Source organism: Myxocyprinus asiaticus, chromosome 43 (genome assembly GCF_019703515.2).
Source record: "Myxocyprinus asiaticus isolate MX2 ecotype Aquarium Trade chromosome 43, UBuf_Myxa_2, whole genome shotgun sequence".
In the NCBI taxonomy this organism is placed as follows: domain Eukaryota; kingdom Metazoa; phylum Chordata; class Actinopteri; order Cypriniformes; family Catostomidae; genus Myxocyprinus; species Myxocyprinus asiaticus.
Window position 1 is genome coordinate 22,029,985 of NC_059386.1, and position 27,765 is coordinate 22,057,749.

General features: G+C 37.3%; 1 protein-coding gene and 1 long non-coding RNA gene across 7 annotated transcripts in view; both read right to left on the reverse strand.

Annotated features, from left to right (window-relative positions):
* Positions 1-211: 211 nt before the first annotated feature.
* Positions 212-19,245, reverse strand: rps6kb1a (ribosomal protein S6 kinase b, polypeptide 1a). Of its 6 annotated transcripts, none has more exons than XM_051686005.1 (16): positions 19,165-19,182; positions 17,049-17,092; positions 16,036-16,161; positions 13,690-13,807; positions 13,008-13,076; positions 12,315-12,462; positions 11,917-11,974; positions 9,834-9,934; positions 9,608-9,698; positions 8,993-9,083; positions 8,601-8,708; positions 8,443-8,505; positions 5,834-5,911; positions 5,584-5,691; positions 3,640-3,752; positions 212-1,529 (listed from the first exon to the last, which is right to left on the reverse strand). In XM_051686005.1, exons 4-16 carry the CDS (start codon positions 13,804-13,806, stop codon positions 1,283-1,285), a joined length of 1,392 nt encoding a protein of 463 aa, XP_051541965.1. In that variant the 5' UTR covers position 13,807; positions 16,036-16,161; positions 17,049-17,092; positions 19,165-19,182; the 3' UTR covers positions 212-1,282. The 6 variants fall into 6 exon arrangements, 5 of the variants coding, with proteins under 5 accessions (XP_051541965.1, XP_051541963.1, XP_051541964.1 ...); XM_051686003.1 differs by lacking the exon at positions 19,165-19,182 and adding an exon at positions 19,026-19,092 and having other exon boundaries at positions 16,036-16,164; XM_051686004.1 differs by lacking the exon at positions 19,165-19,182 and adding an exon at positions 19,026-19,067.
* A 4,845-nt stretch (positions 19,246-24,090) lies between these two features.
* Positions 24,091-27,765, reverse strand: part of LOC127433799 (uncharacterized) — a 74,709-nt gene continuing 71,034 nt past the window's right edge. Inside the window, exon 6 of the long non-coding RNA XR_007895937.1 lies at positions 24,091-27,193. This is a non-coding gene — a long non-coding RNA (uncharacterized LOC127433799). The remainder of the gene's footprint in view (positions 27,194-27,765) is intronic.

The following is a 27,765-nucleotide window of genomic DNA, read 5'->3' on the forward strand; positions in this document are numbered from 1 at the left end:
GAAAGCAAACATATAAGACAAATAGTTCTACTGTCCAAAAGAACATCAGTGTTTAGATACCCAGAATGCAGAAATTTCTGTAATTATGAATTTTAAATGTACTCAAAAAAAAAAAAAAAAAACGGGACAGCTGTTTTAGCATCATCCAACTCTCAAAACAAAACAAAACTTAAAAAAAAAAAAACAAGGAAAAAAAAAAAACAAGGGACGGCTGTCTTGGCATCATCCAACTGTCTCAAAACAAAACAAAAAACAAGGGATGGCCGTTTTAGCATCATCCAGCTCTCAAACCAAAAACAAAACAAAAATGAATAAAAAACAGAAAACAAGTGAGGATGTCTTGCCGTCATCTAAATTTTTAAAAAACAAAACAAAACAAACAAACAAACAAACGAAACAAAATAAAAAACAAGGGACGGATGTCTTTGCATCATCCAGCTTTCTCAAAACAAAATCAAACAAAACAAAACAGAAAACAAGGGACAGATGTCTTTGCATCATCCAGCTTTCTCAAAACAAAATCAAACACAAAACAAAAAAACCAAACAGAAAACAAGGCATGGATTTCTTGGCACCATCCAACAGTCTCAAAATAAAAAGCCTTAAAGAACAAAGCAAAAAGTCTCTTTGAATTGCAAAAACAAAACAAAACATGAATAGAATATATTTTTAAGTTTGAAGTTTTCTTTACAGGTTGGTTAGCTTAAGATTACCTCTTGTCTTTTAACTACATCTGTGATTTTTGGGGTCCTAACAACTATTAATGAAGTGTCCACTGGATTGTAGACCTCTCTCACCACCTTAAATCCTGTTATTGACTATGAAAATAAGAACTTTCCCCAACAGTAGAGATTACAATCAAGCAAAACAAAGTAACAAGTGTCAACCTCAGTGTCTCTTCTAAAGCAGTTTCACTACATGCTTGACTTTAATCTGCATGAGACACCTGCAAGAATTTAAACTTGTAACTTCATGTCTAAACAAACTTCAAACACTGACCCGAGGATATAAAAAAGATGGTAAAATACATGCTCAGAATCATCTAAAGTGCAAGGTGTTCTCATACACAGCAAGAAACATTTGTACCAACTCACTATGATGCATGTAGAGAGAGATCCTTATATAGGTCAGTGGGTTCATTCTCGACAGACTCTCTGTGCTCATATGCAGTATTCAAGTGACGGGTGCTCAAAAACTGGGTGCAAAAAGGTCTTCAGGGTAATTTGATAAATTCCTTAATTGCAAAACTAAAAACTAAAAACAGACCAAACAAAATTGTTCATCATAGTTTCACTTTCAAATGCTTGGGTCTCTTGGAGAGCACTGGTTTCGACTGTTTCATGAAGGACCCTGTGTTGGACTTCGATGGCTTTTTGATGGGAAGAGGAGCGGAGGCCTCCATGCTGCTGCTGTCCACCTGTTCCACCCGAGACACCTCAATGGGCATATTAGCAGAGGGTATGATAGAGGAGGTGGAGGTGGTCATTTCTGGAAAGCGTGAACCACGAGACCAACCGTCCTTCACAGGGCTGGGAAGAGCAATTATCATCATGGGTTATGGACCCCACCAGTGTGTTTACATGCACAGCAATACACTGATAACTACCAAAAATCAGCTTATTCAAAAAATCAGACAACGTTAACATGAGACTTAAAATCATCAGGCTATACTTTAACTTATACTTTAACTATACTAAACTTTAACAGGCATGTGCACAACATCTGCGCACACTGGATAAGCCAGTAAGAACGGCAATAAAGATGCAACATAAAATTAGGGTAATGGGCAAAACATCTGTGTGTTGATCAGTTTTTGCTTTAACGGTTTATGAATTTACCCTGATAAAAGAAAACCAATTATGGCATTTACATGACCTCATATTGTCTGCAAAAATGTGCATGTAAACACGCTAACTGTTAACAAAGACTGAAATGGAAACTAAATTAAAACATTTTAATAAACTAAAAAAACTAAACTAAACTAAAATAACTGTTCATGATACTGAATTTTAGTTTTCGTTTTTTGATACACGGTATAATATAAAATGTAAAACCTTTACAACCAGCCTTCATCAATTATGAAAATGCCACTAGATACTGTAGCAATAACACAAGACGGCCCAGAGATATTTAGTTGTTCTAAACATATTTAAGTGATATCAGTTAATGCATTATCTTTGGAAGCCCTAAAATACTAAAAATAAAAACTAAATACATAGAAAAACTAAACTCAGATTATAAAACACTGAAAAAATAAAACTTAGTCACAGAGTGAAAACTAATGAAAATTAAAAGGTGCACTCAGTATTTTTTTCATCACTCAAATTTAAATGTGAAATTAAATGTCATTTTGTAATATATGTTTAAAAAACTCATGAGCACTACATGAGATGATGACTAGTCATATCAGTAACCTTGTAAAAGCTCTTATTTTACATGGAGAGGGTCCCCTCATGGGGGGGGGGTTATTTATTATAATGTTTATTTTTTATTTTTTTGGGGGGGAGGGGTCTAATACTTATGGGTCATTGACAAATAAGGTTGTCCAAGGTGTTAAAATAAGACATCTTTTACAAATCTAGTTTAAAACACGTGTGTCTAGTTCTCAGAAATTAATTCTTTGTGTCCAATTTGGTTTCATAAATTTTTTTAAAACCTTCATAGCATTTTCTACAATTTCTTTTTTTAAATTGTCATGTGGCGTAACCACAAAGTAAAAAGTATTATATTACTTTCTTTGCACCTTGAATACATGAGAGTATAAACAACTTCATCATTAATTTCCAAAGTTTTCAAACACATTTTTCAAGGTAAAAAAAAAATTTTTTTTGAAATATTGTGAATTTTCTGAGTAAAAAATATCAAGAAGTTTTCTCAGGGTTACACCACGTGACTTGAACAAAATGTGCCTTTTCATAAAAATGGCAAAATAAATATCAGATGTTTTTATTTTACTTTATGCTCAGTCTTGAGGGTCTAAATGTGTCCGCTATGTTTTGTGGTTTTTATTGTCAACATAATAAATTTGTTACACCCAATTACTTACATTTGGTGGACAAAATCATTTTTAAATATTTTTTAAGAAGTAACAATAAAAGATTATTCTGAACTAGTCATGCCAACATTTCCTTTTTCATGAATTTCACTTTTTAATAAGACTTTGACTTTTTCAGCAGTGTGACGGGTGTCTGAATGTTCGCAAACAGTATACCGTTGCTCAGCGGTTTCAAACTTCTTTTTGGCTTTGAAAAAAAAACAAATCCTACTTTGCCGTGAGTGTGCTGGGGCCTTAAATCTCAGTAACTGCCCTGTTATTGGACACTTTCACTTACTGGACAATTTGTACAATGGCATCTTTTACTAAAAACTATTGTGTTTGAATGATGCTACATCCATGCCCCTAGGTGTCAGTGTAAGTTCAAAACGACAAACAAAAGTACTGAGTGCACCTTTAAACTAAAATGAAAGGACACACTCAAAAAAATATATATAAAAACTAAAGTAAAATGTAAAATCTATAATGACCTTGGGCCCCATCCATGCAAAATGATGACAATGATAAATCAAATACATTTTCTTTGCTACAACATAAACTGCACAAACTGTTTCAACCTCAGTAGAATGAGAAAAATATGTTACCTCACTGGTGTTCTTGGGCTTCCCAGAAGCTTGCGAGGCGAGCGGGATTTTGGCTCAAAAGTGAACTTGTCCTTAATGTTTTCGAGCACAGATGGAGCTACGTATGTAAAGCCCTGGGGAGAGACGACATCCGAGACGTGATTTAAAAATTAGTTCGAAGAGACAAAACAAAGGGGGAAAAAACAGACGAGTGTGGAGGATGTGCAATTATGATGAAGCAAAATAAAAGTAGTGCCATGCTATGAGCTGGAAGAAACAGTTTATAATAAAGTCCAGATGAGAGACATTATCCTTTTCTCGTAAGTTTGTCTTCAAAAACAGGACTAATTTACCACACACACAATGTTGATAAACACTCATAATGCAGAATCATGTTTAGGACAGGAGTGGGAAATGAATCTACATTCTTCAGTGACCCACTGCTCTACATAGCAAGCTGACAACATTTAAACAGATGGTGGATAAACAACTTTGAGTCAGGTTACCGTTGGGTTCGTGTCATGTTTTATCTACTGTCACGTACAACGTGGCCTTGGTGGTGAGTAATATTACGCTGTTTGACTGAAGAATAAAACTTTACGTTTAGCATAACAATCTGTGTTTGTGTTTAGTGTCATAAAACTAATCATGTAGGCCAGCCTAACAATGCTAAGCTCATGGGTTTAATTCCCAGTGAACACACAAACTAACAAAATGATCGCCTTGAATGTACTGGAAGTCCCTTTGGATTAAAGTAAATACATAAATGTAAACAAAATACAGTTGGAACCAACACAGATGTCCAACAGTGTTGGTGTAAAGATATTTTTGAGTGGAAACATATACTGTATATATACACACTGATCAGCCACAACATTAAAACCACCTGCCTAATATTGTGTAGGTCCCCCTCGTGCCACCAAAACAGCGCCAACCCGCTATTCTGAGATGATATTCTTCCCACCACAATTGTACAGAGTGGTTATCTGTTACCGTAGACTTTGTCAGTTCAAACCAGTCTGGCTATTCTTTGTTGACCTCTCTCATCAACAAGGCATTTCCACACTGGATGTTTTTTGTTTTTTGGCACCATTCGGAGTACATTCTAGAGACTGTTGAGCGTGAAAATCCCAGGAGATCAACAGTTACAGAAAAACTCAAACCAGCCCATCTGGCACCAACAATCATGGCACGGTCCAAATCACTGAGATAAAAAAATCTCCCCATTCTGATGGTTGATGTGAACATTAACTGAAGCTCCTTACCCATAACTGCATGATTTTATGCCCTGCTGCCACACGATTGGCTGATTAGATAATCGCATGGATGATTGTTGGTACCAGATGGACTAGTTTGAGTACTTCTGTAACTGCTGATCTCCTGGGATTTTCATGCACAACATTCTCAAGAATTTACTCCAAATGGTGCCAAAAACAAAAAACATCCAGTGAGCAGCAGTTCTGTGGATGGAAACACCTTGTTGATGAGAGAGGTCAACAGAGAATGGCCAGACTGGTTCAAACTGACAAAGTCTACGTTAACGCAGATAACAGCTCTGCACGATTGTGGTGAGAAGAATATCATCAGAATGCTATTGTGAGATGCGGGTTGGCGCTGTTTTGGCGGCACGAGGGGGACCTACATAATATTAGGCAGGTGGTTTTAATGTTGTGGCTGATCGGTGTATGTATATATATATATATATATATATATATATATATATATATATATATATATATATATATGTATGTAATATATCGCACAATTTGTAATTCAGTAATATGAAATAATTGGTCTGGGGTCTGATTACTTTTGCAAGGCACTGTACATATTGGAAATCTGAGACTTTCTTTTTGCATTAGTGCATTACAATCAAATTGTGCTTCATGGTCAAAGTAAAGAAGGGCACTTGAGTGTAGAAGTTAATTTCACAAATACAATTAGCCTAAAAAGAAACAAACTGACCAGGAAAACTTGGCTGGCACTTTCGCTGAGTGTCGAGTCATCGGGACTGTCCACGGGAGTCTGACTAGTGAATTTTGAGTCAAACTGGCTAACATCATCTGCTGATTGCTGTAGAAACAGAGATCTGTGAGGAGTTATTTTTGAATATTGAGATATACAAAATTATAAAGATCCAATAATAGAGAGACAAGACAATCTAGTGATTTAGAGAGAGATTTTCACTTTTGCTGTCATTAACACTATCACGTACCAAAAAAGGCTTGAAGGGAGGTTCAACTTTAAAAGCCAGCAGATCATCCCAGTTTACATGTCTGAAGAAGGAGTGAGCCTGAAAAAAAGAAACTATGACACTAAAAAGACACCAATACATTTTCATAGTATATATTGGAACAATAGGGCCAATTCTTAAAGGTGAAATGTGTAATTTCTGTGCCACTATCATCATCATAAGGAATTACAAAAAAAATTACGTTTTCAAAAAGTTTCTTGAACACTCCCCATCTTCTACAAGTCAGATAAACATATAGTCCCGCTCCAAATCACGCTATAGGTTTAGCCAATGTTGTTGTGTCAGGTTGGTTGGGATGCTTAAACAAACAGAGCAATGTTTTGATAACATCACAAAGCCACAGTGTTTACACTTTTCAGAGGAAATTAACCCTAAATAGGTTAATTTCCAGGGTCCAGGGACAGGGTCACATATAGTTGTGCTCAAAAGTTCGCATACCCTGGCAGAAATTGTGAAATTTTGGCATTGATTTTGAAAATATTACTGATCATGCAAAAAAAACTGTCTTTTATTTAAGGATAGTGATCATATGAAGCCATTTATTATCACATAGTTGTTTGGCTCCTTTTTAAATCATAATGATAACAGAAATCACCCAAATGGCCCTGATCAAAAGTTTACATACCCTTGAATGTTTGGCCTTGTTACAGACACACAAGGTGACACACACAGGTTTAAATGGCAATTAAAGGTTAATTTCCCACACTTGTGGCTTTTTAAATTGCAATTAGTGTCTGTGTATAAACAGTCAATGAGTTTGTTAGCGCTCATGTAGATGCACTGAGCAGGCTAGATACTGAGCCATGGGGAGCAGAAAAGAACTGTCAAAAGACCTGCGTAATAAGGTAATGGAACTTTATAAAGATGGAAAAGGATATAAAAAGATATCCAAAGCCTTGAAAATGCCAGTCAGTACTGTTCAATCACTTGTTAAAAATGGAAAATTCGGGGATCTCTTGATACCAAGCCAAGGTCAGGTAGACCAAGAAAGATTTCAGCCACAACTGCCAGAAGAATTGTTCGGGATACAAAGAAAAACCCACAGGTAACAACAGGAGAAATACAGGCTGCTCTGGAAAAAGACGGTGTGGTTGTTTCAAGGAGCACAATACGACGATACCTGAACAAAAATGAGCTGCATGGTCGAGTTGCCAGAAAGAAGCCTTTACTGCGCCAATGCCACAAAAAAGCCTGGTTACAATATGCCCGACAACACCTTGACACGCCTCACAGCTTCTGGCACACTGTAATTTGGAGTGATGAGACCAAAATAGAGCTTTATGGTCACAACCATAAGCGCTATGTTTGGAGAGGGGTCAACAAGGCCTATAGTGAAAAGAATACCATCCCCACTGTGAAGCATGGTGGTGGCTCACTGATGTTTTGGGGGTGTGTGAGCTCTAAAGGCATGGGGAATCTTGTGAAAATTGATGGCAAGATTAATGCAGCATGTTATCAGAAAATACTGGCAGACAATTTGCATTCTTCTGCACGAAAGCTGCACATGGGACGCTCTTGGACTTTCCAGCACGACAATGACCCTAAGCACAAGGCCAAGTTGACCCTCCAGTGGTTACAGCAGAAAAAGGTGAAGGTTCTGGAGTGGCCATAACAGTCTCCTGACCTTAATATCATCGAGCCACTCTGGGGAGATCTCAAACGTGCGGTTCATGCAAGACGACCAAAGACTTTGCATGACCTGGAGGCATTTTGCCAAGACGAATGGGCAGCTATACCACCTGCAAGAATTTAGGGCCTCATAGACAACTATTACAAAAGACTGCACGCTGTCATGGATGCTAAAGGGGTCAATACACAGTATTAAGAACTAAGGGTATGCAGACTTTTGAACAGGGGTAATTTCATTTTTTCTTTGTTGCCATGTTTTGTTTTATGATTGTGCCATTCTGTTATAACCTACAGTTGAATATGAATCCCATAAGAAATAAAAGAAATGTGTTTTGCCTGCTCACTCATGTTTTCTTTAAAAATGGTACATATATTACCAGTTCTCCAAGGGTATGCCAACTTGAGCACAAATGTACATACACAATATCTGCATATTAACATCTAAAAAATTACACATTACACCTTTAGACCTTTAAAGGTGCACTCAGTATTTTTTTCCTCATTAAAAAAGTTTAACTCCTAAAGACATGAATTGTAATTTTGCAATATATTTGGAAATCATGAGCACTCACATTAAAATGAAGACTCCAGTCATATCAGTAATCTTATAAAAGCTGTTTTATTCCACATGGAGAGGGTCTGCACATGGGGGCTGCCATGTTAGAATCACATGACCAGCCGAATACTACTCACTTAATCTCAGTAACCGTCCTGTTATTTGACACTTTCACTCATTGATTAAAGTAATCATGTCTGACTGTGAATACTACTTTTCTACAATTGCATCTGAAACTGATTTTAAATGATGCTGCATCCAAGCCACTAGGTGTCAGTGTAAGTCCAAGATGACACAAAGACTACACTTACTGAGTGCACATTTAAGTATTTTATTGTAAACCCTGCTTATATGACTGGGTTTGTTGCATTAGTGGGGCAGATACCTGGATATCTACAGCATCTCCCGGGCCTGCTCCCAACCTCACTGATGCGTTTCTTTTTAGCAGCTGGGTGTGAAAAATAAACAAGCACATAAGTTGAGCAACGAGAAGAGCGGATTCCACACAGGAGTGAAATTTAACTGACTACAAATAACCTGTACCCTTTTGAGAAGGTCCCGTGCTTCTTGAGTGAGGTAGGGCGGAAAGTTCAGCTTACACCTCAGGATTTTATCGATGGTCTTTTTACGGTTTTCAGCGGTGAAAGGCGGCTGGGGGAAACAGGGTTGAGAGGTTAAGAGTGCAGTCTGTCACCCTCTGTACAAACTTCATACAAACAGTGATTGCCCTTTTTCTTTAAAATCATTAAATCTGTGTCTGGTTATCTACACTCATTTCACTAACATTTCTTTTTGTATTACACAGGAGATTGAAAGTCACACGGGTTTGGAACAAAATGAGTGTGAGTTAATGATGACAGACTTTTTATTTTTGGATAATCTAGCCCTTCAACGTAGAGTAAATACAACAGAAAGCAGGGAGATGCGGTACTCACAGCTCCTGTTAACATGTCATACATCAGGGCCCCCAGACTCCACCAGTCCACAGCTCTGTTGTGGCCACTTCTCATGAGGATCTCTGGTGCCCTAAAAGAGCAAGAGAACAAGAGAAACAAACGCTGAGAATGAATGAATGAGTTGAGAGAGAAAAGGCCAGATTGTTTGTGGTGCTGTCTTTTTTACTTAGACCTAACTGACATGAGAGGACTCAAATAAGCTTCCAGCGGACATGATGGATAGAGGCTCCGAACTCAAAGAACCGCACAGGATGGAGTTTTAAAGGGGCCATATCATGGAAAACATTTTTCATGCTCGCTTAAAATGAAGTGCAATGTAATATGTAGACATAGTTTAACTTTCACAACGCAAAGCTCCTTTTCCAGTCCACCCAGCCCATTTATTGAAACTAAGATGCAAAACAACCAATGAAGTGGTTAATTATAGTTTTCTCTGTCATAGGAAAAAGTATTTTAACATTACACACATCACCAAACGCTTTGAATAAAGTGGATCCAGTTCTCTGGAGTCTCTATAAAAACAAAACTGAGTGAACATGAAATGGGAGGGGAAACAAACAAGGATAAAACAGTCCAATGTACATCTGAACTTACATGTACTCTATGGTTCCACAGAAGGTGTGTGTGACGGTGCCATCATAGATCGACTCCTTGCAGAGTCCGAAGTCTGTCAACTTCACATGACCTGAGAATGAGAGGAGGATGAAATGAGGACACCCAGTGGAAAGATCAGTCTGTATTGAACAGTTCAATGGGGCAAGCATGAGGACAGTCTGGCACAAAAGGACACAGGTGAGTGTATGTGATTTTTCTGCATTACCGTTGTTATTGAGCATGATGTTCTCTGGCTTCAGATCTCTGTAGATGATACCCTTCTGATGAAGGTGACCCAGAGCCATGGAAATCTCTGCCAGATAAAAGCTAGATGCAGCGTTTGTGTATATATATAAAAAAAAAGACAAAAAATTTAAATTATGCCATCATCACTCTGGAACATGTTGGTCCAAGCCTGTATGAATTTCTTTATTCATTGGAACATAAAATGAGATGTTATGCAGCATATTAGCCTCAGTCACCATTCACTTTTATTGTATGGAAAAAAAGATGCAATAAAAGTGCATGGTGATGAGGCTAACAATCTGCCTAAAATCTCCTTTTATTTTCCATGAGAGAAAATAAGTCCTATAGGTTAGGAACAACACCAGATTAAGTAAATTATGACAGAATTTTCAACTTTTGCGTCAACTATCTCTTCAATAATTCAGATTTTCTCAAAAGCACCAAATTGTAAAAAAGTTAAAAGAACTTCCTCACAACAGCCACTTGTGTTCCATGGCCACTTGTATTCATTTGATATTCAATCTACTACATTTGTAGCGAAAACAGCATCAAATCAGCATTTAGGGCAACTATGCAGTCCATATTTGTTAAAGGGACAGTTCACCCAGAAATGAAAATGATCTCATTATTTACTCACCCTCATGCCATCTCAGATGTGTATGACTTTCTTTCTTCTGCAGAACACAAACGAAGATGTTTAGAAGAATATTTCAGCTCTGTAAGTCCATTCAATGCAAGTTAATGGTGGTCAGAACTTTGAAGGTCTAAAAAGCACATAAAGGCAGCATAAACATAATCCATACAACTTCAGTGGTTTAATCCATGTCTTCAAAAGTGATATGATAGGTGTGGGTGAGAAACAGATCAATATTTATGTCCTTTTTTACTATAAATCTCTGATTTCCCCCCACCCAAACCACTTAAGCGCAAACCATGCCCTTCTTGAAAAGTACCAGCAGGCTTATCTTACCATTGATCGGCTTCGGATCCATTCACGATGTTTCTGGAGTCTGAACTATTCACAGGTGACTGAGTGATTGAGATGACCAATAAAAAAAAACTTTCCTGAGGGTTTAATCATGATTGCGGGGCGTGGTTTACGCTTAAGTAGTTTGGGGAAAAAAAATACAAATCACACTTCATTTTCACATTTTTCTTCTTTTGTTTTTGGCGATTTGCATTCTTCGTGCATATCACCACCTACTGGGCAGGGAGGAGAATTTATAGTAAAAAAAACAATTGACTTAAATATTGATCTATTTCTAACCCACACCTATCATATCACTTCAGAAGACATGGATTTTACCACTGGAGTCGTTTGGATTACTTTTCTGCTGCCTTTATGTGCTTTTTAGAGCTTCAAAGTTCTGGACACCACTCACTTGCATTGTATGGACCTACAGAGCAGAAATATTCTTCTTTTTTTTGGGGGGGGGTTTCCCCTTTTTCTCCCAATTTGGAATGCCCAATTCCCAATGCGCTCTAAGTCCTCGTGGTCGCATAGTTGATTCGCCTCAGTCCGGGTGGCGGAGGACGAATCCCAGTTGCCTCCGCGTCTGAGACAGTCAACCCGCGCATCTTATCATGTGGCTTGTTGAGCGTGTTGCCTCGGAGACATAGTGCGTGTGGAGGCTTCACGCCATCCACCGCAGCAACCACGCTCAATTCACCATGCGCCCCGCCGAGAACAAACCACATTATAGCGACCACGAGGAGTTTACCCCATGTGACTCTACCCTCCCTAGCAACTGGGCCAATTTGGTTGCTTAAGAGACCTGGCTGGAGCAGAAATATTCTTCTAAAAATCTTCATTTGTGTTCAGCAGAAGAAAGAGAATCATACACATCTGGGATGGCATGAGGGTGAGTAAATGATGAGAGAATGTTCATTTTTGGGTGAACTATCCAATGAGCTTTGAACACAAAATTACATAAACTGTCAGAACCTCTCCCCCTACAAGATCAATGTTTACACACAACAGAGGTGTGTCATCAGAGATCACAGAAGGGTAACACAGGAACAGTTTGTACCCTGATAAGAGTTATAACCCTCCCACCCCTCACCAGGCTGTGTCCTCCATAAAGATCCCCTCTCTTTCCAGCTGTGTGAACAGCTCTCCACCTGTCAGATAAACATAAACACAATGATCGGCAATGTTATTGACTCATAACTACCGATAAACACAAAGAAAATGCTACAGCACTAAACCAGAGCTTAACACTTTTAAGCTGTCTTTGCACTGCAAATGCAGTATTTAACTCAAACGGTTTTGCTGACAATATAATTTATAATTAAACGATTCTACTAAATTAAAAACAATGCAAAAAACAAGCATTTTCACAACTGGACACAAGGAGACTTTTGACTTTTACTGAAAAACTGTGCTAATCAGTGTGCTCACAAAATATTCTGATGTTAGAATATCACACAGCTTGTTAACCAGCATCTGTGTTTAACTCACCACTAAGGTACTCGAGAATGAGGTAAAGTTTGCCTCCCGTCTGGAAGGCATACATGAGGTCCACAATAAAGGGGTGCTTAACTTCCTCCAGGATGCTCCTCTCTGCTTTAGTGTGAGCTGTGTCCTTTGCATTGCGCATGATCGTGGCCTGTTGAAATACAAACAAAGGCAACATGCTGAGTTTGGAGTATGGCATTTTTCCCAATTCTTTAGCATGGCCTAGTTGTCATGAAAGCTCAAATAATGGCACACATTTGTTGCTGTTGCATGTCCGTGCATCTTCTTTAACCACAGGTGTGAACTCTTTAGGATCAGTTTGCTTAGCTCATGTAGCAGTGTTGCTCACTGAAGCATCAGAGTGTTGTTGTAAATGCAATAATTGTTGAGTTGCAATAAACAAACAATTTAAGAATGGAATCCGAAGCATTTCAAACATGCAAACCCCAAAGAACAATGCAACATCAGTCTCTGAGCGATTAAGCTTCGGTACACAGTCACTGATTGCTCTCCTTCTGTCCTTTAATGGTTAAGAGGACATAATATTTAGCTCTAGCAGCAAGCTTGTAAAACTACACCAGTACTCTAATTAGCAGAATGGACATGATGCATTACAGAAAAGAACTCTAAATCTAAGGACATCCAGAAAAAGATGAATTACATGGATTTTGAGATACAGTATATGTGGGGTTGTACCTTTTTCAACACCTTCATGGCAAATATCTTTCCAGGAGTTGACCCGGTAATCTTGCGAACTTGAAAAACCTGTTTGCAAAAAGAGGAGAACGGTAAAAGTTTAACTCCTAAAGACATGAATTGTAATTTTGCAATATATTTGGAAATCATGAGCACTCACATTAAAATATAGACTCCAGTCATATCAGTAACCTTATAAAAGCTGTTTTATTCTACATGGAGAGGGTCCGCACATGGGGGCTGCCATGTTAGAATCACATGACCAGCCGAATACTATTCACTTAATCTCAGTAACCGTCCTGTTATTTGACACTTTCACTCATTGATTAAAGTAATCATGTCTGACTGTGAATACTACATTTCTACAATGGCATCTGAAACTGAAAACTATTGATTTTAAATGATGCTGCATCCAAGCCACTAGGTGTCAGTGTAAGTCCAAGATGACATAAAGACTACTTACAGAGTACACCTTTAACAAAGATGTAAGTCATAATCACTTTGGATAAAAACAGCTTTATGATTAGTAAGATGTACAAAAATAAAATTGTGTAGGTGTAGCTAGTAAACAAAGACAGACACTGAAACAAACTAAAAAAAGACAAATTATGTACATGTTATTTTAACCCAGACCATATCATGTGTACAAAACATATCACATGCAGGTAGAAGTCATGCTTACTTTTCCATAGCCTCCTTTACCCAAAACACGGAGTAACTCGAAGCAATCTGGACGAATCTGCTCTGTGCCTTGATTCACACTATCCTCTGAGATCTCAAACTTCTCACAATCTTCCATGCTGTTTTCAAAACACAATAACATTCAAGATTTCACTTAAGGGGTTAGTTCACTGAAAAATGAAAATTCTGTCAATATTCCTCATGTTGTTTTGAACCCGTATGACTTTCTTCCGTGGAAAACTAAAGCAGATGTTAGGCAGTAATCTTAGCCTCAGTCACCATTCAAGTATGAAAAAAAGACACAATGAAAGTGAATGGTGACTGAACCTAATATTCATCTTACCATCTCTTTTTGTATTCTAAGGAGGAAAGAAAGTCATACAGAACAAAATGAGGGTGAGTAAATAATGACAGAATTTTTACTTAAAAGGAATATTCCTGATTCAATACAAGTTAAGCTCAATTGACAGCATTTGTGACAATGTTAATTATCACAAAAATAGTTTCGACTAGTGCCTCCTTTTCTAAAGCAAAAATCAAGTTGCAGTGAGGCACTTACAATGAAAGTCAATGGGGTCAATTTTTTTAGGGTTTTAAAAGGCAGAAATGTGAAGCTTATAATTTTATAAAAGTACTTACATTAATTCTTCTGTTAAAACTTGTGTATTATTTGAGCTGTAAAGTTTAAATCGTCGTTTTAGGGTTTGTTGACGTTACATTGTCATGGTAACAAAGTTGTAAAATTGGCTATAAGGTTAGTAAGTGATTTTATTACACTGAAATCATGTTAACACACATATTGTTTACATCTTGTGGCTATACTTTTGAAACAGTGAGTATTTTAATGTTTACAGATGGGCCCCATTCACTTCCATTGTAAGTGCTTCACTGTACCACAGATTTTTGCTTTTTTAAAGAAAAGGAGGGGCAAGTCAAAGTGATTTTTTTGTGGTATTATGCCAAAAATGCTGTCAATTGAGCTTAACTTGTATTAAACCCGGAATATTCCTTCAAAAAAGAGAGCTAAAGGGGGAAAACAAATCTTAATTTTGATTTCAATAAAGCACGTAAATTAGAATACTGCAGTAAGTGTTTAATATATACAGCAGCACTTTAACCCTTAAACGCATACCTCAGATCTTTAGAGACCAGGGACCTCATTCCATCCCCTGTACCTCATCCAATTTTTGAAGTTGTACCCAAATCTCTTTAGTATTCCTAAATCTATCTCTTATAAATGTTTCAGTGATTGGTTTGATTTACATTTGACACTGCTAGTTGATGTAGAAATAACATGGAAACTATAGCAAGTGTAACACATGAACAGTATGATATGACTATTGTCATTTGAGTGTACTACTGAAATTATGTAAGCTGTGCATCTATTTAGACTCAATAAGTGCCTGAGAAAATACTTATGTGTAACATATGTGTAGCTGATATGTGTTTGGCAGCCAGCTGCATCTCATGAAATTCCAGTGTGAAAATAATGAATCCTGTTCTAGATTTGTCCTGATTTGTTGCATTACCTCTTTAATTTATGAAAAACAAAATATCAAAATATATCTAAATATACTTTATTCTATTATTTTCTAATTGTCTTGAATATATTTTGAAAATCTGACACTACCTGGGCATTCTGTACATACATTTTTGATAGATATACTGTAAGTGCCGGGTCTCTAAAGACCCGAATATGTAAGAATGTTTGGGAAAATGACTAGTGGTCGACAGATATGGGTTTTTTTAATGGCCGATGCCGATATCCAGAGAGCAGGGTGGCTGATAGGCCGATACACTGCCGATTTATCGAACAATTTAATATAGTAAACAACCTAAACATAAAATTGCTAAAAAAATAATAAACTCTTATTTAGCACTACATTTACTCAATTTCACACAAAACTTTAACTTTGTAAAAAAGAATCTAAAGAAATAATATTGTATTTTTAATGGTAGATAGCAGTTTCTTCTGATTTCTGTTCAGTCTTCAAATTTTAGTAATTTATTTGCACATGAAGAAATTGTTAATATATTAGGAAGAAGGAAATAACAGTACACACAGTAGTCCAGCAACCATGGATGGCATGTCCACGTTAGCAATCGCATTTACTCAAAAAATACAGAATCAAACCAATTGTACATAGAGTGCATAGTGAATATGACATTTACTCATAGCACACGTGAAGCGCTTTTACCTTGGGCTGCATCTGAAAACGTAGGCAGCTGATTTGCTACCTTGCTGCCTAATCAGTTAATGGCTTAACTGACATCTGTTTTTAATGAATCTAACTCTTAAGGAAACTGGTCTCCGAACAGTTTGAAAAGCACCTTATTTTCATCCTACCTCCGTATACAGCCTCCGGAGGCAGCATTTTCCTGGTTTCGGACACAGCCTTGAAGTTGCACTCACGTGCTCGTGCGGATCCAGCGCGAGCCTCAATCTCCTAACAGTTTCAATGGCCTGGATCACCTACTTAGATTGACACGAAGTGACTGTTATGATTTGTGAATCAGATCAACTTTTGATCCTGATCCTGAAGTTTTTGATTCTGGCTGATAGAACATGCGCTTCAGAGGAAGATATTAGATGAGTGCTGGATTTTTGTGAGGTTCATGAATTACATCTGTTAAAACGAGATATCTGCATATTTGTAAATGGTATATAATAGAAGTTTTATTGATATTTATCTTTTGTCATTACAGTAGAAAAGAATGTTAAAGGTGACAGGGAACAGTTGAGGAGAGACTGTTAGAGTACGTGCTTTAGAGATAAATAAATGAGCGCTCCACAGGATGCTGGATCTGCTGAAGTTGTGTGAGGTTGGTTTATTACATTTGTTTACACGAGATATGTGCATATTAGCAGACGGTATATGATATTAGTTTTCATTGATATTTGCCTTTTTATCATTAGACAAGTTAAAAGTTACAGGGAACTGTTGAGGAGAGAGAGGGAGAATGAAACAGGCGAGCACTTTAACATTATGAGCTCAAATGCATCTGCTGTGGCTCTGATATGCGGACTGTTAAAATGACACCGTGTTGCACACCGATCAATTATTGTAGTAACACGATGGCATGTAACAACAAAATGAACCATGACTGGTCATTTACACGTCTCAGTCGCTTCACATGCAAGCAGGCAATTCTCAAAGCCCTCAAGAAAAAAATAAAAAATAAAAAAATAAATAAAATAAATCGGCCAAATGGGAAAATGTATCGGCCGATGCGGATAATTAAAAAAAGTCAGAATATCAGTTGATTTATCGGCCTCTGCGATATATTGGTTGACCACTAAAAATTACCATGCATTTAAGGGTTAAACGTGCAATCACATATCCACAAATACATACTCACAATTCAAAGCCACTGCATTGGTCCATGAAATCATTAATCTGGGCCTGTGGACAAAAAAAACAAAAACAACATTCAACATGGCATTCTTAAACATATTTTACTTCAAAGGGGATACATTTTTGGTGGGATTACTGAGATTTTTTATGTGTTGGAATGCTTAAACTATCATTTTCCAAAAGCATTTCCCCCCCCGCAGCTTTTCCACCAAATGCCCAGTGTGCAGATCTGACATACCCATTAAAGCTCAATCTTTACCAATGACTGATGCGCACTGGCTCTCCTCCATCAGGAGAGTATCAAGGTCACTGCTCACTGTTATCACATTACAGGTCCTACTTTACCAATGGACAGAGTATTACACCAGTCCAAACTGGACCTACAACAGCTTTCTTTTGGTTTAGAGGCATTTCAGGAGCAAAGCTGGTCTAAACATACATACAAGATGTTCTGTCAAACTTTTGAGCTCTATAGCTTCTTGTTCATGTCTATTATTGCTTAAATTTTTTTAAACGATGATATAATTTTTCATAATAAATATGAAAAATGTGTTTAGTAATACAAATTTTGCAGCCCAGAATTAGGCCTACTTACATATTGCTGAAGTGATGCTGGGCGGACACCACAGAGAGATATTATAACAATATTATTTATAATAGGCGAGTAGGCCATATACTTCAGTAGGGACAGTGTGTGGTCTGTAAATACATTTTCAACCTCCCTGTGTGGGTTGATATGACACAAACTTACTGTACCAGTTAAATACCATGATTTATGAATATGGTAATCTTTAAAGGAATATTCCAGGTTCAATACATGTTAAGCTCAATTGACAGCATTTGTTGCATAATACTGATTCCCAAAAAAAATTATTTCTACTTATAAATTGTCCCTCCTTTTATAAAAATAAAAAAAAAAGCAAACATCTGAGCTCTAGTGTGGCACATACAATGGAAGTCAATGGGGCCAATTCATAAACATTAAAACACTCACTGTATCAAAAGTATAGCCAAAAGACGTAAACAACGTGCATGTTAACGTGATTTTAGTGTGATAAAAATCGCTTATTAAACTTTTCTGTGTAAAGTTAGAGCCAATTTTACAACTTTGTTGCAATGACAATGTCAACAAACCCTAAGCCCCTAAAATTACTGTAAAAATTATGATTTAAACAACTTTAAAGCTCAAATAATATATGAATTAATGTAAGTGCTTTTATAAAATTATAAGCTTCACATTTCTGCCTTTAAACCCTCCAAAAATTGGCCCCATTCAGTTCCATTGTAAGTGACTCACTTTAACCCAGATGTTTGCTTTTTTTTAAAGAAAAGGAGGAACAAGTCGAAATTATTGTTCGCGGTAATCAACATTATGCCAAAAATGCTGTCGATTGAGCTTAACTTGTATTGAACCCAGAATATTCCTTTAAGTACCATGGTTTTAACACTTCTTCAATTCTGGTCGTTTCAGGTGTTTAACAGCATAGAACACTGACTGTAAACAACATTTGAATACTATATCACTCTCTGTTAATCAACAAAGTGCTCGGCTAAACTATTTAGCTTAGTTGACGTTTAACTTAGGCTACTATATTGTGTTTCTGCCCTCTTTCTTTATTTCTCTTAATAACATCTTTCCATACTTTCCCCTTATTGTCACTCATCTGGTATCAGTTGTTATCCATATATACAGTGACACTTTTATTGTTTATGCTAGTTGTTATTGTTTTGTTCTATGATTACAATATTAAAAAATAAAAAAAAACATCGTCTCTTCTTCGGTAGAAACGAGGGACACTCACGCGAACGCTTCGATTATTAAATTGACACATCACGTGCATCGTTCTAGTTTTGGCGCGTGACATCGCTCGAACTGTTGACACCGTGTAACAAGAAACGGGTAACTTTGTTTCATCGATCCGCAGGCCTGTCCAGGCAATGCGGTAGATCTGAAAGCCAGCCGGTGTCACCGGTTACATACCCCGTCAACGAGTTCCTCATCCGACACGCTGTCGTCGGGCTGATCCAAGTCGATATCAAACACACCGGCCATGTCTCTTTCTTTACACTCTCCAATTCCAGTGTAACGATTTAACCGAACGCTTCATGAACATACACACCTAACCGCAGCCATAACCAGCTCCGGTTCACATCCCCGCTGAACTACTACCGGCAAAAACACCTCATGGCGAACAGTGGAGATTTTCACCGAGTGTGTGTGCGCATGCGCAAGGTTGCGAAACAACTTGAAACAAATGTATGAACTTTTGTGTTGATTTAATAACAGGAACATTTAATATCGGTCTAAGTGATGTAACATGGACATCGTTAATTTAATACCGGTCTAAATGATGTAGCTGGTTTAATTAGTTGTACGAATGTAAAGAAACGTCATTCTAGGTGTGTAGGAAGCTGCTTTTACATATAGTAACCCTTTACTGACAGTAGGGGCCGGCAAAAGACCGTTCAATATTTAGGTTCTGTCAATGGCTTCAAGGTTTGTTCTGTTTTATATAGTGCTATCTGATAAAATAAATAACGGGATACAACAACAGCTTAGTTTATTTAATGAAATAACTCCAAGTTCTTTCGTCTAGGTTAGTGACACAATAAATTGTAATATATGGCATGTAATAATATAAATTAGTGTAGTATAGTAGGCATGTATTATAGTATAGTAGGTCTATTGTATATTACTAAAGTATAATATGGTAGGGTTATAGTACAATATGGTATAGTAGGCCAATAGTATATAATAGGCTTGCAGTATAGTATAGTATGTCTATAGTATAGTATGGTATAATAGGCTTAAAATTAGGCCTGTAGTATAGTATGCATATGTTATAGTATAGTATGCCTATAGTATATTATAGTAGGCCCATAGTATAGTATAGTAGGTCTGTAGTATATTATAGTAGGCCTATAGTATATTATGGTATGCCTGTAGTATAGTAAGTCTATTATATACTATAGTATGCCTGTAGTATGGTAGGCCTATAGTATAGTATAATAGGCATATATTATAGTATAGTAGGTTTATGGTATAGTAGAGTAAGCCTATAGTATATCATAGTAGGCCTATAGTATAATATAATTGTTATATGTTACAGTATAGTAGGCATATGTTATAGTATAGTATGCCTATAGTATAGTATTGTAGGGTCATAGTATAGTATAGTATAGTAAAGTATAGTATAATAGGCATATATTATAGTATAGTAGGACTATGCTATAGTAGAGTAAGCCTATAGTATATTATAGTAGGCATATAGTATAGTATAATAGTTATATGTTGTAGTATAGTAGGCATGTTATAGTATAGTATGCCTATAGTATATTATTGTAGGCCCATAGTATAGTATAGTATAGTATAGTAGAACAGGCATATATTATAGTATATTAGGTCTGTAGTATATTATATTAGGCCTATATTATATTATAGAATGCCTGCAGTATAGTAAGTCTATTGTATACTATAGTATGCCTATAGTATAGTAGAGTAGGCATGTATTATAGTAAATTAGGCTTACAGTATATTATAGTAGGCCTTAAGTGTAGTATAGTAGGCCTATAATATAGTATAAAAGGCATATATTATAGTATAGTAAGTCTATAGTATAGTAGAGTAAGCCTATAGTAGGCCTAAAGTATAGCATAATATGCATAGTTATATTATAGTAGGTCTATAGTAGAGCAGGCATTTATTATAGTATATTAGGCCTACAGTATATTATAGTAGGCCTATAGTGTAGTGGCCCAAATGTACATTACAGTAGGCCTATGGTATAGGACAGAGCAGCATAGTATAGTATAGTATTAAAGTTGTCTACAGCGCTTATTCTTAGTGCTGGCTTGAGCACTTTAAAGATGTGTATTAATGTTCAGGTTTGATAAGAGATTAATGTGATACAGAAAAGGATCCCTTTGACAGTATTTGATTATTTAGGATTATAAGAGTGATGTCATGATGGTTAATTCATCCTGTCCTACACTACTTAAAAATTTGACAGAAGTCAGCAAACGTGCCAGAAGGGATGGCTGTAAGACAGATGCAAGCTCACACACTTCACATTGTTACAAATTGCTGGATAGCCACAATTCTCTGTTCCCCACTTTATAAAACCACATGAATGGATCACAATGGGGACTTTGTGTGTCATGTATGCTCCAAGCAGAACAAAAAATCACTATACAAATTACACTTAAAGGGACTTTCCTAAGTTGTATTTAAAAAAAGGCATAATAGCTCATTCATAAGGTGCAAAAAATGACTCCAAAACAATACCACAATGTATGGCTGTCGATGTGACTGATATATATTTAATGAAGCTATTTTGAGCTGAATGTAGATTCTTTGTTTAAAAAATAGCCTCCTGTTGTAAATTGCAGATTTATTGTTTTTTGTTCCCTAGGAGAAGCGGCACAACAGAGTGATTTGTAAATTATATTCACCCTTTGCTATATTGAAAGCACTACAACTACACATTATATGATGTTTTACCTTGAATTTCATAGTTTCTTTTAATGTACAGTAATTTAAAATCAGATGATTGCAACACGCTCCAAAAAAGTTGAGACAGGGGCAATTTAAGACTAATAAGAATTTGACGAGTTGAAATAACAAGGCGATGTGAATCAGGAGATGTTAAACAGGTGAGGCAATCGTGTCATCGTATATAAGGAGCCTCCAAAAACAGTCTAGTTCTTCAAGAGCAAGGATCGTTCAAGACAAATTGGAAGGGTTTTGGGCATTTCACCCTCTACAGTGCACAATATAGTTAAAAGATTCAAGGAATCTGGTCAAATCTCGGTGCGTAAAGGGCAAGATGAAAACCATTTCTGAATGCGCTTGATCTCTGATCCCTCAGACGTCACTGTCTTAAAAAATGGCATTCATCTGTAATTTCATGAACATGGGCTTGGGATATCTTTAGTTAACCTTTGTTAGTCAACACCACTCGCCGCTGCATCCACAGATGCAAGTTAAGACTTTACTGTGCAAAGCAGAAGCCATACATCAACACTGTCCAGAAGCGCTGCCGACTTCTCTGGGCTTGGTCTCATTTTAGATGGAAAGTAGAGCAGTGGAACTGTTTTTTGGTCCGATGAGTCCACATTTAAAAAAGTTTTTGAAAAACACAGCCATCGTGAATTCCGGGCCAAAGTGGAAAAGGGCCATCCAAGTTGTTATTAGCGTCAGGTCAAAAAGCCAGTGTCTGTATGGGCCAGGGGTGTGTCAGTGCCCATGGTATGGGTAACTCGCACATCTGTGAGGGCACCATTAATGCAGACAGATATGTACAAATTTGGAGCAACGTATACTGCCATCCAGCACCGTCTTTTCCAGGGACATCCCAGAAATTTTCAGCAGGACAACTTCAAACCACATACTGGCCATAAAGTGTGGGTGCTAGATTGGCCTGCCTGCAGCCCTGACCATCTCCAATTGAGAATGTGTGGTTCATCATGAAGCTCACCATACGGCAACGAAGACCCCGTACAATTGTGCAGCTAAAGACCTACATAATGGATGATTGGGGGAAAATTCCACTTTCTAACCTTAACAAATTTCAGTGCCTAAATGCTTAATAAGTTTTATTAGAAATGGTGATGTTTCACAGTGGTAAACACTCGACTGTCCCAACTTTTTTGGAGCGTGTTGCAATCATTTGATTTGAAATGACTGTATATTAAAAACAAATAAAAAAAATGAAATTAACAAGGTAAAACATAATATAATGTGTAGTTGTAGTGCTTTCAATATAGCAAAGTGTGAATATAATTTACAAATCACTCCTTTTTGTTTTTATTAGCATTTATCAACTGTCCCAACTTTTTCAGAATTGGGGTTGTAATACATATTGTACCTGTGGGTGGCTGTTGCATGTGCAGATATGCAAACCTAATTTCTGCGTTAGTGTTTTGCTAGGTAAAGACTCTAATCTCAAATTCTCAGGATCTTTGTCAGATAGTGTGACATATACATGGTTCAAACTCAACCTAAGTGTGCCAGTGTTCTCCTGTTCAGTGACGGTACATCATTGATTGGTGTGACAGGTAAAATCTCTGACTCACCTGGACTTCAGCTGACTTTTTAATTATGAATTTACCTGCTTCTGACAGATGTGTTGGTCATAATTCCGTAACCATTACAAATATCTAAAGTTTCACCTTGACCCAGAATCTGCCATGTCTTCAGAGTAGATCCACCCCTCCAGGATATGTCAAATTATTATTAACATGCACATAAGTAAGACTGTTATTATGCAGATATTTGTCATAAAACAAAACACAATGAAACCTGTTATTTATTTATTTCAATAATAATGGTGCCATGTGAGAATATATATATATATATATTCATTCCTAGCTTTTAAATTATATTTCTATCAGTACTTTATTTATTATATCTATTGATTTAGTTTGTTTAAAACCCTAATACACACTAAACTAAACCCTGAAAACACCGGTGTTAGGCCTTTAGTGTAGTATAGTATGCCTATAGTATATTATAGTAGGCCTAAAGTATTGTATAATAGGCATATATTATAGTATGTCTATAGTATAGTAGAGTAAGCCTATAGTATAAAGGCCTATAGTGTAAAAACCTACACAAAAGATTGATGTTGTGAGGGAGGGCTGTTAAAAACTACAACTGAACATGCCAAGCCTTATTTGAATATTAAAACCTGTCTGAACAAGAGTGATTTGCATAACCCTGAGGCAAAGCCCATAACTGTAGTGGGTGTGACTGTCCCTGGGTCAATTTCAAAGTTACATCACTGAAAGAGGAGTGTACTGATCTACAATTTAATTCTGACAGGATGTATATAATATTACATTTCCTGGTCAACCATTTTATTATTGCGTATTGTATGCTTATAAAGGAATAGCAAAAGTTCTAAGTGTTAAGTTTTTTTTTAAAGATATATTTGGATAATAGCTTAATAGTAGGCTAAAAATAAAGATTATGGCATTGTGGCTTTTTGTAAAATTGTAAACAATATATACAGTACATATCAAATCAGAAAAAACAAGAGACAGACTGAGACTTTTTTTTATTCCACTTTATTATTTTTCTTGCACACATAAGAGACATACACAGTTATTCATACAAGACACAGAGGGGGTTCCCTGAAGTACAGGATGTTCTGAACAGTTCCGAGGAAATGATGTGACTCGATGTGAAAGCCAAACAGCTCACACCGTGGTTTCATGATGGAGGAAAAACTGCACGATGAACATTAATTTTGAATGAACGTCACTATATGTTAAACAAACACAAATACACTTGCGCGTGCAGGAAAAAAAGTGTTGAGTAAGTACAAATGAGGAAAAAAACTGTCATAACAGAGTGTGTGTTGCAATAAGGTGTGTTCTTTCTGGAGTCTCAGGAAATTCAAGTGGACAAAACCGGAAAACAGACGCGCGTGCATTCACGTGCACACACTCTAGCGCGCACACGCCCTTTCAACGGGCAGGAACACGTCAATCAACACACACAAAATGAAATATTCCTATTTCATAACGAACCAGATAAAGATAGACTCCAATAACAGGGAAATCCATGATTACAAAAATAACAAAAAACAATAAAATCATTGGCGACCGATTGGATTTTGGGGTTGATGTAAAAGCCCAAAATGTCAGACAGCCTACAGACTGTTGTCGCCGGGCGAATGTAACAGCCAACACCAGTCTGATAAGCTATCTGACACACTGGGGAAGAGACACATGCCTTATCCACACCAATAACGACATACAATAATGAATTAACTCACTTACCGATGGCGAGAGGAAAGGGTGGGGCTGAAAGAGGGGTGTGGCCATCAATTGTACCTATTAACAATCTACGAGAACGCTAGAAATCCCGAGTCGAATGATGCCTTTTCCCATTCAACCGTACGCAGTCTATAGCAGTCTCCCCGGGATGTGTCTCGCAACCTAGCGAGCTGCCTACCTAGACAGCATTTCTGGACATCAAAAGCGCGATAGAACGTTCAAAATGCTGTCTAGGTAGGCAGTGCTCTAGATTATGAGACGCAACCTCCTTCTCTCGTGCGCGCGCGCGCTGTCTCTCTCTCTCTCATCCACTACGCCAGCAGTCAGCGCACAGTGCATTGAGTTCAGCCGAGGGTTCATTTAAGGTAACGGCAAAAGAAACTCCACACTTTTCTAAACGCCTGCAGCTTCCAGACTCGCATACCAGGGCAGCGTTACAAAAAGGCACCGAAAAAACATTTCACAAGCAATTAAAAAACAAAAAACAAAAAACAAAACAAGACGTAGAATAAGCGATGGACGACACTTTTGAAGCGAATAAAAATGCGTCGCATTAACTGCATTATGGCATAATGCGTTAGTTTTAAGATGGCTACTAGCATATTTATGCACCTTGACTATTAAACTCTATAAAAAGGAAATATACTTAGCAATACACAGGCGGAGACTGTTTGCTAACCAATCCATCTGAGTTCTCATAGCGGCTAGCATCCTCCAGCTTGACCGGATGCTGTTCAGATGTAAAGAATATCACCGATAAGAGGCTACGCTCGAAACGTGGCAGCCGCCCACGCACATATGTGCACGAACACACACATGTCTTAATCTGATTGAATGCGTTATTGCATCTGGTGGAGCGGCCCTTAGTGAGTCATGTGGTTATACACACACACAGACACGCACCTCTCTCTCTCTCTCTCTCCCTCTCTCTCTTTCTGTCTATGGGTCTCTGGAAACAAAAAAATAACTCTAGACAAAAGGAACATTATGATTCACCAAGCTTTTAGAACATAAGATTTGAAAAAGGAATGCAATACAAACATCCAGTAGTTACCCAATAATTACCTTTATACAACATCAAGTCCTTGGGTGACTTTAGAGTCAGTGGCATTTACAAAAAGCACTTGGCAAAGCTTAACTTTACATGATCTCACCATCAAGCCTTAAAGGAATATTCCGGGTTCAATACAAGTTAAGCTCAATCGACAGCATTTGTGGCATGATGTTGATTACCATAACATTTTATTTTGACTCGTTCCTCCTTTTCTTAAAAAAAAAAAAAGAAGAAGCAAAAATCTAAGTTACAGTGAGGCACTTACAATGGAAGTGAATGAGGCCAATTTTTGGAGGGTTTAAAGGCAGAAATGTGAAGCTTATAATTTTATAAAAGCACTTACATGAAATCTTTTGTTAAAACGTGTGTATTAAATGAGCTGTACAGTTGTTTAAATCATAGTTTTTGCGGTATTACAGGGTTTACAGCGTTACGTCGTAATGGCAACAAAGTTGTAAAATTGTATAAAACTTTACACCGAAAAGTTTATTAAGTGATTTATCACACTAAAATCATGTTAACACATCGTAACATGGCCATATGTTTGAAACAATGAGTATTTTAATGTTTACAATTTGGCCCCATTGACTTCCATTGTAAATGCCTCACTGCAGATTTAAGGAGGGATAAGTCAAAATTGTTTTTAGTGCTAATCTACACTATGCCACAAATGCTGTCGAATGAGACTGACTTGTATTGAACCCGGAATATTCCTAAAATTAAAAGGATTCTACAGTTCTGAATCTAGAATAAGAAAATCGAATTCAATGCCTTACATCCTCAAAACTAAGGCTTTTGGAAAGTGAAGAACAGCTACTAAAGTTCAAGCAACTGAAAAGTAATTAATGCAGTTAGTCCCATATGACTTCTTAAGTGTAATAGACTACACACAACATCAACTATTGTGCACCTTAACATCCTTACCAATGGGATCAGATAACCTGTGTAAGACGCAGAGCTAAGAACATGAGTATTTCTGCACAAACCACCAGCTAAGCAAGCACATTAAAAAGTACAAATGTTAACTGATAGCCATGTTACAAAGGAAACCTAAGTAAACCCAAATGCTAAACAAATGTGAGATTTATTCCGGACTTGAATGGAATAGCCGACTTTAATCTGAAACCATGTAGGAAGCTATTAAGTTTCATAATTAAATCGGTAATATTCAAATTTTCGAATGGTTCCTTGATTTAGTTTTACTCTCAGAGTGCTTTTGCTGCTGGCGTAGCTTTGAGCCATTCATGATGGACCAAACAAAACAAAAAAATCAAACCATGATGAACGCCACCTTATGAAAGCTGGTCTTCAACCTGTAATTGAAAGAAAACAGAGACAAAAACTGTCAATTATACGTGGCCTTCAAGCATTGATTCATCACAAATATCATGCATCAAACATTAAGTAACTGCTTATCTCTACATTTCCCTCCAATCTCCCCATCTCTCTCTTAAAACAAGATTTACGTTAGTGGCACATGCTGTAGCATCATCTTTTCCTGCACCTTTTCTCAAGTAACTACAAGTGGTTCAAGTTACAAGAGAAAAGGAACATTGTTCCAGAAACATCCGTAATCTCTCATTGTGCAACATCCCCTCCCTACTCCCACACGTATACACATGAGCTGGAAAAGCGTTTAGATGAAAAGGATGATTCACACACGGGCCGATGTAAGAGCTCAGAAGGTAAAAAGGTGTAGCTCTTTGTTTCCGTGCGCACTTGTGAGGGATTGTCAGCAGCAGGAATCGAGAGTACAGCCTGACCCCCCTAACCCCCCCCCCCCCAACACCACCCTTCCCCTCCTACTCCCAGGGGCCCCTCCCGTCTCCGGCAGCCCGCACTGGGTTCAACAGGGTTCGGCTGCCGAGGGGGGAGGAGGGGAGTA